This window comes from Protopterus annectens, chromosome 13.part0 (genome assembly GCF_019279795.1).
Source record: "Protopterus annectens isolate FY-2018-M chromosome 13.part0, PAN1.0, whole genome shotgun sequence".
NCBI classification, from domain to species: Eukaryota; Metazoa; Chordata; order Ceratodontiformes; family Protopteridae; genus Protopterus; species Protopterus annectens.
Genome location: NC_056747.1, coordinates 713,114,468 through 713,130,617, shown reverse-complemented (window position 1 = coordinate 713,130,617; position 16,150 = coordinate 713,114,468). Strand labels below are relative to the sequence as shown.

The 16,150-nt window shown below is 38.7% G+C and overlaps 1 protein-coding gene across 1 annotated transcript in view; it reads left to right on the top strand.

Moving 5' to 3' along the window:
- KIAA0100 (KIAA0100 ortholog) overlaps positions 1-16,150 on the top strand; it is a 2,229,983-nt gene that overhangs the window by 1,651,186 nt on the left and 562,647 nt on the right. The window contains exon 29 of the mRNA XM_044054400.1: positions 9,900-10,021. Coding sequence (XP_043910335.1) covers positions 9,900-10,021 — 122 coding nt within the window. The remainder of the gene's footprint in view (positions 1-9,899; positions 10,022-16,150) is intronic.

The following is a 16,150-nucleotide window of genomic DNA, read 5'->3' as shown; positions in this document are numbered from 1 at the left end:
CAGTGATGCAGTTCATGAATTTAACCATACTTTCCTTGATATTTTAAACTCCCTTTCACCAATAAGGAAAATCAGAATAAAAGCCAACCATACCCCCTGACTCATAAAAGACACTCTGTTCCTTATGAAAAAAAGAGATGGCGTTTGGAAACAATGGCTAAAAACTAAATCCACTATGCTACTCCAGAAATACAAAGAACTTAGAAACATGACCAAAATGCAAATCAATAAAGATAAGAAAAAATGTTACTATCAGGCCCAATCCACCAACCACTCTAACCTCAAATAATTCTGGCACACCATTAATAAAATCCTCCATCCTGGGAGACCAACTACCCCTAACCCCTACAATACTCCTCAAGAAACTGCCATACTTCTTAACTCTTACTTCATTGAATCTATCCGCAAACTAACCCACACTGACAAAATAAAAATCCTCCCCCTACCTCTTGCTCTACTTCCAGTAGCACCTCTTCCTCTACTTCCAATACCACCCCTTTTCTCTTAAACCAGTCCCCACTGCTTATATAAAATCTCTTCTGCTTAAACTAAAACTATGCTCCCCCTCTTCTGATAACCTACCTCCTCTCTTTCTTAAACTTGCAGCTGCCTCTATAGCCTACCCCATCTGAATAATCGTTAACAGATCAGTCCAAGAATCTTCTGTCCCTGACATCTGGAAATCTTTCTACAACATACCACTACACAAAGGTGGCAACTCTACCGATCCTTCTAATTTTAGATCCATTGCCATTCTCTCCCCACTCTCTAAAATCCTCGAAAAATGCATACAGAATCAGCTCCTGAAATACCTAATTCAGGAAAACCTTCTAACCCCCACTCAACATAGCTTCAGGTCAAATCACAGTACCTCCACTGCACTGCTGTCTTTCACACATACTGTCGCAGAGGCTAGAGACAAAAAAATAACTTGTCATGTCTTTTCCTTGACCTCTTTAAACCTTTTGATACTGTTTCTGACTGTAACCTACTAACAAAACTTTCTGATCTCACCTCTCTACCTTCATTATCCTCTTATTCTCAAGCTATCTTTCTAATAGGTTACAGTCAGTCAGATGGCAAACCGCTTGCTCCTCTTTTTTATTCGCCCAGACAGGAGTCTTCCCCAAAGCTGTATTCTAGGTGCTCTCTTTTCAACATCTTTACTAATAACCTCCACTCATCCTGTAGCATCTTCTCCCTTACACAGTACGCTGATGATTCTACTCTTATTTCCTTCTCTGATAACATCAGTCACCTTCAGTCCATTACACAAAGCTCATTTCTCACCATCAAAAAATGGCTAACTGATAACCTACTCATCCTCAGCCCTAAAAATAACAAACTCCTTCTCTTCATTCCTAAATCTGTCACCCATCATAAGACCATCTTCATCATCTCATCCCTGGGCAACACTATTATTAAAGCTGGGTCACACACTAAGCTGTTCGGCACCATAATTGATGACCAATTAAAATTTGACCTCCTTATACAAGTGTATTAAAAAAAACCTTAGAAATGGGACTGCTATACAGAAATAAAAAAAATCCTCTCTCCTGACTCCAAACCTTGTCTGGCACAAGCATTCCTCCTACCTTACCTTCTCAACACCTCTCCTATACTTAGACATCTACACTCCACTTTAATAACCAAACTTGAACAAACATATAAGAAAGTAGCTAGATTTGCCAGCAACCTACCATACAAATCTGCCCACTGCCTTGCCTAAAATAACTCCAGTGGCTTGAACTCCCCCATCTACTACTTCTATCCCAGCTACAAATCACTCACTCCTTACTAAATAAACCCTCAGCCTGTCCTTCCTCTCTACTCTAGTATCCCTCTATACTCCTACTTGTACTGTCCATAGCTCTAGTCGACTCCTTCTTGACACATACAAACCTAATAAAACCTTAGGTAAACTACTTTACAAAAACACAGCAACAGAAGAGCAGAGCCAAACCACCATGGCTGTTCAAGATGAGCACAATAATACTTCGATGAAAAATGCAAAAAATCTTTATTGAAGAGCTCAAAGTAAGCGCTTTCACGACCTCTGTGGTCGCTTCATCAGACTACATCCAAACAGTTTCTCAGCTTAAATGCATAAAGCAATTAACACCTTATAAATTGATTCAAGTCATTAAGAAACCCCAGTGCCTAAACAGTATATAGTAAAAAGACAAAGTAGAAATTATATGTATATACATGTATATAAAACGTATTAAATAGCTACATATTATGCATACTGAGTGACAGTATGTAAACCATACTAAATAACTGATAGCTGCCTTAATAAAGATGTAAAGTATATACAAAAAAAATATATAAAACTGAATAAAATAAAATAAATGTGTGTGTGTATATATATATATATATCTGTCACATTAGTGTTTTAAGCTTCTAATTTTAAGAAACGGCTTCAAAGAAACCATTTCATTAACACCAGGTGGTGTCCTGTATTGCTAACTGGAAAAGCATATCTATTTGGTGCCAATCTAAGGAGGTTACTACCTATGGCAGTTTCTTTAGAATCAGTCCTGGACTATTTGTCCTCATTGTACAAAGAAGATTTGTTCTATTCTTCCAACAAGGTACATGCCTTTATTATCCTTGCAGTCATTCCCACGTGAAGCAACTGCTCAAAGGGATGTTACATTTATGACCACTCAGGAGATAACCCCATTCATAGCTGGGACTTTGACTTTGTTTTAGAGAGCCTCACTTTGCTTCCTTTTTGAGCCACTCAACTCACTACCCACCAAAATGCTCACCTGAAACCACTCTTCTGCTAGCCTTGACTTAGGCTCATAGGTGTATACAAGGCTAATGACCACCAGAATTTTTATAAGCCTAGCCTTGCAACCCAGTTCAGTTGTGTCCCTTTGTAATGTGTGTGTCTAAATTGGAGGAGTATGTTAGGGGGCTGATAAAAAAGTTATGTGGGAAGTATGTTAGTTAGGGAATATTTACTGTTGACCTCTGACTGTAGGAGACTTGGGGACCAGCCTGGGGTTTATTTACGATTTCCGGTCCAGTGTTAGATAGGTAATGTTTACTGTCTGTCTCTGTCTGTAAGAGACATGGGGGCCAGCCCCATGATGAACTTATGGTTTCTCATCCAATGGTCAACGTTCTGTTTGAATATGGTTAGGGATGGACTCTGCTTCACACGGATGGTGAGTCTTTTCCAATGCATGGGGATCCTTTGACACACATCTGTCTAGTGTTTCTTGTGCTGTTCATTTTGCAGGTGTGCAAAAGGTCCATCAGGGCTGGATTAAAGGATGCCTTATATGCTAAGCACAGATCAACTCTCAGCAACCTGTAAAAGACAGAGCATATAGACAGGGTTGTAAGGTGATCTGTATAGGAAAGTGTGTTAATACCTTAGATTATTCTTAGTGAGGAACCTCTGTGGGCATTCCAGCTGTTGCATATACCTAGTCAGGTACATGCTGAAGGGAGCAGTTACTCAATGATATGTCTGGTAAGGGCAGAGTAGAGTGGTACTATAACTTCCTTAAACCTGGATGCCATACCCTTACTTATAAGTTGGGCAATATAGAATGATTTTCTTACCACCTTGGCTCCGTGTTGATCAAAGTCCAGATTACTGTTTACATATGTTCCCAGATCTCTATTTACCAGGTCTTCTCGTCTGGGTGACTTATCAGTGGAGTAATTTGCCTGAGTTGACATTTTCACTTTAATGCACTTCTTTGCATTAAGTTTTAATCTGTGGCTTTGTCACCAGTCATTTGCCTGTGCCAAACCTTTTTGCAGGATTTTGATATCATAGGGTCAGTTTATGATCGCTCACAATTTGTAGTTGTCTGTGAACTTGATGAGCCAGAGGCCCTTGATATTAGCCTTTAGCTCCAAAAAGTAGATGCCAAACAGAAGTGAGCCAGGCATGGAGTCTTGTGGTACTCCACTGGTGACCTGTCCCTTGGTGGAGGTGGTCTCACCAATCCTGCCTTCTTGGGTCCTGTCTGTGAGTTAGCTGTCAGTCCATTGAGTTATGTATGGATTTATGTCTTGTTCAGTGAGTTTGCCTGCAGTACCTGAGTGGGGTATTGTATTGAATGCCTTAGCCAGATCTAGGTAAAGATGTGTGCACCATTTTCCCTTTAACTGTTGCCTTGGTTACCTTCCTCAAAAAAGTCTACCACATTGAGCAGGCATGACCTTCCCCTGTCAAAACCAAACTGAGATGGTTCCAGTGTCTGTAGGTTGCCACTGTCTTTTATTGATCATTTCCATGATAATTCATTCCATGACTTTGCATAATAGACCAGTTTGAGTAATATGTCTGTTGTTTCTGAGGTCAGTTGATAATCCACCCATGTGAAGGAAGATAACCGTTGCCATCCTCCATTCAGGACTGACCTTTGGTCAGCTGGCGCCCTAGGCAAAAGGTCTCCACAGCGGCCTCCCCAACACCACCCTGTGCCCCCATCCTGGTCTACCTACATCATCCATATCACTGGAAAAGTGCCCCTGCTAGAGCGGCACCCTAGTGGGCCGCCTAGTTGGCCTATGCCTAAGGTCAGCTGTGCCTGCATTGTCATGGTACATAGCCTGTTTTGAAGCTGTAGTTGAAAAGTGACTGAAGTGATTCTGATAGGTGATGATTCAGGCTATTTAATAGACAACTTGTGATGTTGTTGGGCCCCATTGAGGCTGTTTTTTGGTTTAGCAAGCGTTGCCATAACCATCTTCTGGCTAATAGTTGGGGGGTCATGCAAGTAGGGATTTCCTGGGAGATTACAAGGGAGAGTGGGGGGAATTGAAATTTTAGGTAAATGTTTCAGCCAGCAGGTTTGCTATGTCACTCTGCACAGTGAAGGTGGTACCATTTATTACCAATTCAGCACACTGCTGTGTGTTACTTTTGAAGTTTCTGACATAACTGTAGAAGGCCTTGTGGTTGTCTTTAGCCTGAGAGGCTGTCTTAACTTTGTAATTGCCTTTGTTAGGTTTAATTAGCCCTCATAGTTCCAGTTTTAGTTTAATTAGTGAGCTCTTTTTATTATGAGAGTTGCTCTTTCAGATTTTTGGCCATGACTTTTTTTCCTTTTGTTATAAACCCTATTAAGATTAGGAGTCCACCAGTGTGTTTTGTGTTTCAGGTTTGTTTTGTGTTAGTCTGTTGTAGCCATTTTCATGCTTGTACAGTGTCTCTGTGAACAATTCTGCATAGACTTGAATGTGAGGTTAGGGGGGCATTGAATTTTAACTGTCACTTAATAGGATGTAATTTGTTTTAGAACAGTTTCTAACTCTAACAAATATTGCTAGGTTTTCCAAGTAAATTTTTATTTCAATGGGGACAGCTTTGTGATCTGACTTCACCAGTGAGGATGTAACATGGGGGGAGGGGCGCTCTTCCATATTGGTGAGGACTAGGTCCAGTATATTTGAACCTATGGTTGGAGTGCACACTAACTGATCAAGGGCATTTGTGTTAATAAAGTCCAGGAAACTTTGTACCTGCAATTTGAAGGTAGTGTATGTTTCCTAGTCTATAGTGGGGTAATAAAAGTCTCTCACGAATAGAGTGGTTGGATGGAGAGTGCCTTCTGTATATCTAGATAAGAATTGTAGGATTCTTGTGACATAAATAGTGACCTATAGCTGCTAAGATATGGTTATGGACTCTATGTAGGGTGATTTGCACATGGATGAACTCCAGGGTATCATCCTGCTTAAAACCTTGAGGTGTATTTGTTGCTAATGTAGATCGTGTGGCTGATGGTATAAATGTGTGGAAGGCACTGTAGCCTTGCACTGTTGGAGTACTTTCTGAGGATAGGCATTGCCATTTGTGGGCTTAGGTCTTTCAGGTTTGGGGAGATTGCGTTGTAGTACCTCAGAATAAGATGTGTGTGTGTGTGTGTGTGTGTGTGTGTGTGTGTGTGTGTGTGTGTGTGTGTGTGTGTGTGTGTGTGTGTTCTACTTAACATTGTAAGTGATATTTTTGCCTCCAGGGAACTTGTGTTTGTACATCTCTTGCATATTGTATAAGTTTCTTTAAAGATTAAAAGGCTACTGCCTATGTACGAGACAATTGCTATACTGTCTCAGGATACCAATATCTACCAAATTAGCTACAGAGACATTTGGAAGTTGAGTATTTATGTTGTCCAGACCTGTATTAGGGTTGGCTGTTAAGGTTTAAGGACAAGGTTTTACAAAAGTATCCTAGAGTGATTTCTAGGATTAGAGACAAGAGATGAGTAGTGCTAGGATATCGTATTAGTGTTAGTTTATGCATAAACAACCAAAGTGTAGGTCAGATGTTCCAAAAGGAAAATCAAATAAAAAAGGGAACACTCCACAAGAAGTATTGACAAAATGTGCTATTATATGGTATTGATGCAGTCTAATGTACAAGCTAGCTCCTCTGAGTTTAACTCCCTGCAATTATTCAATAAATTGCAGGTTACAGTCCTTTATACTAGTCTTACAGGTAAAGATAACTGTGCAGGGCACTACCAACCATTGCGGTGCAGTGAGCAACTGAATGCAAACAAGCCTATTTATAGAAGCAGAAATGAAAGTGAAATCTAACTCCTGACCCCTGTCGCCAATAAAATCAACCACACTTTGAGTCCCTATGTAGTGCTTCCCAGCTCAGATACACCAGGCAAACAACTTTTGCCACAAGATGGATGACCTTAGTCCTCTTAATGTAAAAACACACTTATTCCCTAGCTAGTTCACTCATCTACAATGAGATTACAAGACTATAAACAGTTCAAGTACCAAACAGTAAAGGAAAAAAGGCAATTTATAGCAAAAATACACTTTAAATGCTTAGAAAATTGCAAAATTCAAGTAGTTATCACTTAAACAGTGAAAAAGAAGTGCAGTAATAGTCTGAGAACTTAAACATTTCTTGAAGCGCTGCAAGTAGCCAAGGTTTGCTGAGTTCCATGTACTTCTGCAAGACACATTTTCTAAATTACACACCCTAATGTGCAAGGAGTCTTTTCTGTCTTTCCATAATGACAAGAGTCACCCTTTTGACTAATCCTTCCTTTTTCACACAGTTGTATGAGAGGACTGCCCTAGCTAGTCCTTATATCTCCCAAACTTCTTCCCAAATACCCAGGAAAAAGGGCGAAATAAAATTATGACAGGATCATAAGAAGTTACTAGGCTATTGGCCCTGATGCCCTTACAACCCTAGCCAAGAAATTAGCCCATGTTCCGACAAGTCAGCAACCAGTGCCCCCGTCCAGCAGGGACACTGGTGGAATCCCAGGGGTGTATTTTCTGTTCCCCATCCAGTTATCCTGGTTGCACTTACTCTGCTTGGCATGGAGAGGGAGTCTGTTCCATAGAAGGGAAGAGTCTCTGGGACACAAATGTGTCCCACCAAGTCCTATTGATGTCACAGACCAAGTTGAGGTCGCACGTGTGGGTTACTCGAGTGGAGCATGACTTACAGATATGCAGCAGTCCATCCTACATTCATTGAATGTTTACAAACAGCCGAGATTCTATCTGCATAGGTACAAATTGCTTAAAAGGGCAGTCCAAGCTCTGGTATCTTTTGCAGAGGCAAGAAAGGGATACCTACGGGTAAACAGACATATCAAAATGGATAGCGAACTATATTTCCTTCTGCTATTGCCGTCATGGCAAGGAGACTCCTATCTCCAGTAAGTCTCATTCTACCAGGGCAAGTGCAGTAACCGCAGCTTTTCTAAAAGGGTCCACAACTCAGTCCATTCTGTAAGCAACCACTTGGTCGTCTGACCTATCTCCAAAGGCATGGCAGGGTTTGCCTGTACCATTCTGCAGAGCTTTATCTCTACAGCCCTGAGCTCTTGCCAAATACCTATTTATGATTACTTTTGTGAGTCTTTCCCAAGATTTAGTGCTGCAGCATTGACTGTGCTGAACATAGTACATTTGTGTTAGGAACTTGGCATAATTTTAACTGTTCGAGTAGATCACTGCTGTAGTACCCTGTCCCTCCTCCCTACCCCTCTTTACATCTTTCTTTTTTTTCTCTCACCCCCTTTTATTCTCTGCTGGTACTACTAGTCTGAGCCCTCAGTAGGTTTGGTTGTGTGCACCTTTGGTATAGATGGACCCTTGGTCCCTGTGCAGGAAAGACCTGAATATTGCACCAGTTGATGACTCTTTCATACTACTGATATCCTTATGTTGGGTATGGAGGGTGACTGCTGGCTAAGGGATGGTGACATTCTCTGGTACTCTTGTACTGTGGCCAACCACGTGCCCCTGTAGGCAGGAATTCCCAAGATTCAGTATTGTAACACTGATCTAGTTAAAACGTCTAGAGTTGTACTTTTGCATGATGGGTGCAAAGTCCAGTTTCTGTTTATTATTTATTAATTTGTTAAACAGACCCCTTTGTTGTCCAAGTTCCTGGCAAAACATATTATAGTCCGGCCTTTTGCGTCATGTACCACCGCAGTCTTTTTTCATCTGCATACATTATCATTTTCTATGACTGTGTGTTCCCTACATCAGTTTAAAGGCACCTTTACTGTCTGTGCATTAATACAGTTTATTGTTCAATATTTATACTTCCGTTCCCTTCTTTTGTATGACACATTTATTGCATGCAGCCACTGTTTCTTCTGTGTAATATACCAGAGAGCCAAAATAATTTTTTTCAGACATCCACTGAATTATGTTAATTTCTCCATTTTTGGTCTGTTTGCAGTGGGTACTGGTGAGATGTTTCAAAAGACCACTTTTTAACCAACTCCTGTTTATTTCCTACAACTGACATGTTTTCCCCTTGGCTTTCTCTACCATTTCCCAGCTAGTTCGTCTGCTCTCTTTGAAGCATGGCATGCCTTGACACCTGTCTGTGTCACCTACCTTAAGAACTGTGTGTAAACAGGCAATTAACTTAACAGTATATGTAAGTGTTATTGGGTCTATATTAAATAATTAAAAGTTGAATTCACCTAATGGTATTTCAATCGAAAATACCGTTCAGCTAATTCGCTGTTGTGGGGGGCTGCAACCCCCACACCCCACGCTAATTATATATACCATCGCTGAGATCACACTACAGTGAGGAAAGGGCAAATTTTCCGATCATCACTGTACTGCGATTGCAATATTCAGAATTCGCTGAAGGGTATTTTCGATGGAAATATCGTTCTGTGAATTCAACTTTTGATTATTTAATATGGACCCAGTGTTATTTAGTGGCCAGCTATGAGTTTTAATGCTAGGTCACTAAAGTTCTCTTCATATTGTAAAGAGCATGGCATAACTATTTCGATGCACTCCCAAGCTGTTTATTATACAGAGGCTGCGTCTTGTAGACTGGCAGCAAAGTATATGACTACCAGCTAGCATACAGCTTTAACAGGTCTCCGCTATAAGCAGTTTTGTAAGGAAACCTCCGTTATTTATTCCATTATCATACTTCTGCCTCTGGCAGTTCAGTGCTGCTGACATTGACCTTTTCAGGTTTGCTCCCTCATACTTCGTTTGTCTTTGTGCTTATTAGAAGTGTACAAGCGACTCCTTCCTGCTGACATACTAGTAAAAGAGTACCAGAATGTGGATGAGAACACTTTTGCAAGTGCATGGATATGATTAAATTTCCTGTAACTGATATGTGATTAACACATGGTTCATAGCTATACATTAATCTTGCATAGTTCAGTTAGGAGATGCACCAGATATGTGATATTTTGGGATGGAATTTAGATATACCCCTATAATGATGTCAGTGCAAACTTGTAAGATATATCAACTGTGTATTATCATAGGGAAAATTAGAATGTACTACTTAGGTGATAAGAACATTAACACCTCTGCTTGAAGAACCTGCTGTATTTGGACTTTGCATTTTATGTAATGCACTTTATTTTTCCTTTGTACCAACACAGGAGCTGTTGACACTTTCACTCTAATTCACCATGATCTGGAGATTTCGAGCAATCCTGTGCAGTATGCTATGATATTGGATATAGTCAACAATCTTCTTCTCCATGTAGAACCCAAGCGTAAAGTAAGTAGCATTACCATGATTACAATGGTTGGGTGGAGGAATATGGACAAAATTAAGACTTTAATTGGACTCGGGGATATTATATAATCAGATATGGGTATTTCTGTTAATGATGTTGCATTGCCACACTTCTTGCGAGAGGCTTTTGTGTGTGTTTAGGCAAGTTGCATTTGCCAATAGTAACTGTTATGGTTTTTATTTTCCGTAGCAAAACAGTTTTTTTTCACAAGTGGCAGAATCATACAAAGATTTTAACAACAAATAAAAACTGCCTGTGTTCACCTCTTCTACCTCCTTCGCTAACTCTTGAATAAAATGATGATGATCATCATAAGGCACCCCACTGTTGTAGAGAGGTGAATGTGATCTAGTTGCATTTTGATGAGTCAGTTGGCTATATCCCCCACTTAATGAATGGCTACTTCCCACCAAGGATGCCACAGTAGGAAACTGTGTAAAGGATAGTATAGTAGTATAACCAACTTCACATTGTTTTTTTTTTCTTTCTTCAGTCTTAGCTGGATTTTTTGACATATTGGAAGTATAAGGGTTCTTAGACTACTGGACTTCTAGCTTTACAAGCAAGGCACAGATCATCCCCAAGGAGTCTGTATGAAAATGAGTATAGACATAAAATTTGCAGTCTTTCTTTGTAGTTTAGATTTTTTTAAGACCATCATCTGTTCAGTTACAAACCCCCAGGTTCTTTCCATTTGCTTGATATGCGTAGTAAGATGCATCTCCAAGGGGGTGTTTTATACAGCAATGAGTCTAATCAGTACATAGTCCAAGGAAGTTAGGGTTTCCTTTGATCTGGAAAATAAGAACATTTGCTATGAACTGTGCAAGTTAAAAGGATTTCCTAACCATTACAACAGATTACCAAAAAGTGTCACAACGGGCAGTATTTTATTAAGCACTTTCATCCCAAAAGCAGTCTCTGTGGTGCAAAAGGTAGCACAATCGCCTTTGATGCAAAAGGGTATGGGTTTTATTCCCACACCAGAAACATCCACTGCTAACACTGCAGTGCAGCATAAGGGGGGGGGGGGTTGCACTTCTGAGTGTGCCATCCGTCAGATGAGATTTTAAACCAAGGTCCCATCTGCTTGAGTTGGTGGTAGCTCAGCTGGTTATAAAAGATCCCACAGCACCTATTGAAAAGAGTAGAGTTAGTTCCCCAATACCCCGGACAATTTTCCCCTAGTAGTATAAATACTACTTCAGGTCTCCCCTGAAAAGGGGCTACTAGCTTAGTGGATCTAACCTGGTCAACAAATAATAAATCTGTGAATAAATAAATACATCCCTTGTCAGTGGACTTCTTTAGAATAAATAAGCATTCACTTACATTCAGATTTATACATGAACAAATCACATGACAAATCCTAGTAGGACAACAATTTGTGTAACCTACCATTTGAATATTTTAAGTCATTACATAAGTCGCAAAATGGTGACTGTAAAGTTTATTTTGCATTTGTTTACCGGGAAAGTCCGACTGGGACAAGACCCATTTTCAGCGGAGGCCCGGGGAGAAAAGCTCCACATACAGAGATTATACAAAAAACTTATGCAAGAAATAATGCAAAACTTATACAAGAAATTGTACAAACAAATATACAAGACATACAGTACACCAGAAATTAAGTTCTGTGCTGTTATAGCTGACATTTGTATTATACAATCACCTGATATAATTCCATATTGTAGTGTAGATATTGTAGTTTCTCAAAGTAAGCTGTGGAAGGGTTTGTAGGGGGGAAATTGGATAGAAAAAGATGAGGTTAGAGATTATACACATGAGAGCGAGCATAGATTATTAGATGGTCAGGGAAGAAGAAAAAGTATGACCAGAAGCTATTAAAACTAGTTAACCCAGAGTAGTACAGTAGCCAAGCCATGTGTCATTAAGATCATTTTTATGAATCTTTTTGAATTGGTTGGTATTTGTGGTGGCTCTGATGCTGTGAGATAGGGAATTCCACCTTGTTGCTACATGATGAGAAAATAGCAAGTCCCCTGCCTTCTTAGTGGATATGGACATTTGTAGTAGAGATTTATTTGTTGAGCAAAGACTTCTGTTTGCGGTATGGGGCTGGAGAATATTTAGAAGGGCCGGGTTTTTTTCAGGTTGATATACCGGTTTGTGTGCCAAGGTTAATTGGTTATAGGATAGAAGTTGTGGGAGTTCTAACCAGGAGAGTTTTTTTAAGGAGTGACAGTGGTGGGTATGATGTGGGCAGTCAGTTGTAAATTTAGCTATTTTATTGTAGCAGATTTCAAGTTTAATTAAATCTGCCTTGTTAAGATTGGTGAAAATTGAGGAAGCATACAGAAATGTTGATAGAAGATGGGTTCCAGCAATGGCAACCCTAGAGATGTTAGATAATTTTTATTTCTGTAAAGAGTACCCATTTTTTGTGAACTTTCTTAATTGTTTGTGCTATATGTAGGTCATATCTTAGGTTATCTGTTGTTACACCTAGTAGTTTTGTTTGTGAACCTGCATTAATTTTAGTATTATTCCTAGCTGTTATGTAGAAGGTGCTTGGGGATGGAGAGGATCTTGTGGGTTGGAAAATCATAATTTTTTTTTAATTGGGGTTGAGTATGAGCTGATGGTTAAAGAGCCATCGCTCAGTATCTGAGAATTATTTTTGGGTTATATCATGGATGTGTTGCAGGTTAAATAAATGTATAAATACATTAATAAATCCTAGAATTTACAAAAACTCTGCTAGATTAAAAAAAAATGCTTGTGATGTTCAGTACTCCATTAAGCCCTGGTGGCTTATCTGCTTGGAGTTTTAACTGCCATGATGCGTCCCTTTCTTCAACCTTACTTTTAAAGTCACCGTGTCTTAAATATGGTTAAACTTTCACAAGGCCCTACAAATACATTTTCCTATTGTTTATATATGTATATATGTATGTATGTGTTTTCCATTTGCATTCATTATACATCACATATATTTTTTTCTTTGTAAATATCAGTCCAACATTACATATATTGCTGATTTTTCTTCCCTCAAACCTCACTCTCTTCCTCCTGAACATTGTATGTGTAGTTCCCACAATTTCATTTTTTTCTGTGTAATTTGTTCCTTTCCTTTTCTAAAGATCCCTCTTCCAGTTTTAGTTTTCTTTATTTCTTTTATAATGTTCAGTACTTCAAATACAATTGGTTTAAACTTTGATTTCCATTTTCTAGTAATTGTTTTTTTGGCTGCCAGAAGAATTAAACTTAATAAGGCCTTGCTATGTCTAGGTAAATCAGATCCTGTGTCCCAGCTTAAAGGAATCATTTCCTTAGTTACAGCAATTTGCTTACCCATTATTTCTGACAGACTACTTTGTAGGGAATTTTTAAAATCTCTTGCACTGGACACATGGACTTATTTTTCAAATAAAAGAAACCACCTTCTAAAAAATAAGCTTTAATAATTAAGATTAAGCAGTTTTATCCGTATTACTTGGACTTCTTCAGACTCATACAATTTGAAACTAGTCAAACATATATAACAAAACCAATTAAACAATTAAAACAAAACCAATCAATTAAATTTTTTTAATCAGCCAACTCCTTATACTCCCAAAACATATTTCTAAGTTACTTCTTTCTTCCTCCTCACTCCTCCAACATTTGCCATCTACCTAAGGAAAAACACTTTGAAGTCTAAATGGGATATAAAAATACCTGTGCAGACACTTCCAAGCAAATATCCTAAACCGTCTTAACTTTCTTGGATACTTCAGAGCCAAGTATATGCCCTCCCATTGTTCTCTTGTAAATTGCTTCTCCACACTCTCTCCCCAATCTCTTATAACCTCATCTAATTGATTCTTATCATGCAATATTTTATATGCCCTATTAATTATCCCATTTTTTAACAGCAGCTTCTGTTTTAGACTCAACCTATAAGTCTACCAGAGCAGGTATTTCACTAAAGATTCCCCTTTCCCTTTCTCTCTGGCTATACTCTATCAATCCCTGGTTGGTAAGGTGGTCTCTAGCCTGCAGTTCTAATGTCTTGGCCTCTTCCCATTCTGTTACCATTCCCTCTCATTATTTGCTCCCAATACCTTGGTTCCTTTGCCAGTTTTTTCCATGAAATTCTAGCCCCCTCTTGCTTATTTGCTGTACCCAAACTTGCAGTCATCCCTATTTGCAAAATGTCCTTCCTTTATTCTTGTGTTGGCTTAGTTCTTAGAATACTTTCTGCTGCTTTATTAATATAACATTTTGTATGGTGGTTGTTATTCTCTTTAAGGATCTGTATCCAAAAGTCCACTCTTTCTTTATTTCTTCAGATTCCCTTGTACTTCATTATCATCATAATTCCTTTCCATTTTGAATTATGACCTTCTGCTTGTGTTATGTATATGAGCCGTAACTGTCTAACTCTAAAATATACCTTCAAATCAGGTAATTCTAAACAACCACGTTCTTTGGAAAGATCAACTTATCCCACTTAACCCTTGCCCCCCGCCCAGATAAATTCCTTCAAGTCTTTGTTACTGTCTGACCTGTATATAAATCTAAAGGTTTTAGAATAAAAACATTTTCACTGCTTGTATCATACTATCCATATCCATAACAAGATTTTCCAGTTTCTCATTTGTCTTATGTTTTGTTTAGTCTCTTCCCACTTATCCGTAGATACCATAACAGAAGAATTTTAATGCATATTGCTAAATACTTCATCTTAATGTGTCCCCATAAATAAAGGTATTGCTGAACCAATTTGTGTGTGGGTACCTAATTTATGGCTGTAGCCTTAGTTTTGTCTTCATTAATTTTATATCCTGAAAAGACTTGATACTGTGTAAAAATGTTCTAAGACACTGAGATTTCCTTTTCTTGATTTATCGGGTACAAGATAATACCAGCTGCAAATAAAGCCAACTTTTCTTGATTACCACACCTGTTATGTACTTGTATTTCTTCCCTTATTTTCTTTGCCAGTGGCTCTAAATCTAAAGCAAATATAGAGAAATAAGACACCCCTGCCTGGTTTCTCTTCAAACACACCTCATCAGAGAGGAACCCTCCCACTTCAGTTCTTGCCTCTCGTCCTTCATATATACTCCTAATTAACCTTAATATTGTATCAGGGAATGCAAATGCTTCCACTGCCCCACTCATAGAGTGCCAGCTTACTCTTGTTGAATGCTTTCCCTGCATCAAGACCCACCAATAGCAGCAGTATTTTCTTACAGTCTGCTTCCCTTTGGATCATATTTGTTATGTTAATAATATCAAATGTTTGCCTCACCTCCACAAAACCACATTGAACTGTCTATCAATTTTGCAACATCTTTGCAATTATTTTAGCTAGTATAACATAAACACTTTATAACTGTGGTTTATATTTGTAATGGGTCTATATGCAACTGAGTCACATGGGTCATTACCACCTTTAGGTATTACAGCGACCACAGCTTTTTCTATCATGTTGCTGCTTCCCCTCCTTTTAAAATATGGTTAAACAAATTCTTCCTGATCTTTATCACTTTCTTCCCTCCTAACTTCCAAACTTGGATACTTTCCTGAAGATTGATTATATATCAGTTTTTATCTCATTTTCTTGTACCTTAACTGTTATTTGTTGAGCCTCATCTACCTCTAACCTTGGCATAAATGAGTCTTCTGCAAATATTTCCATTTGTGCTCTTTCTTGATTTCCACATTTCTCTGCATTATACAAATGTTCATAAAATTTCCAAAATATCTCTAATACCACTACAGGATCTCTGGTTAGTTTTCTTGTTATAGATTCCCTAAGTTTGATGATAACCCTTTTTGCTTTCTGTTGCCCAAGTCATTGCACTAAAAATTTTTAATGCTCTGGGGTTATCATAAATAGTTGCTTAACACCAGTCTTTCTAAACTCATGCATATTATCCAGATACTGCCTTATTTTCTATGTAATGCTTTTCATTTGTGCTTATTCCTGTTCTGTGAGAGTCCCCTTATCTGCAATACTTTAGCCTTTTCCAGTCCCTCTAAATAATTCCTATTACGTCTTAAAAACAACTTTATTTCTTCTATTTCCATCCTGTTTTTAAATCCGTTTTCATGTTGTCCCACTCATTAGCTATAACTGATGAAGAACTTTCTGTGTT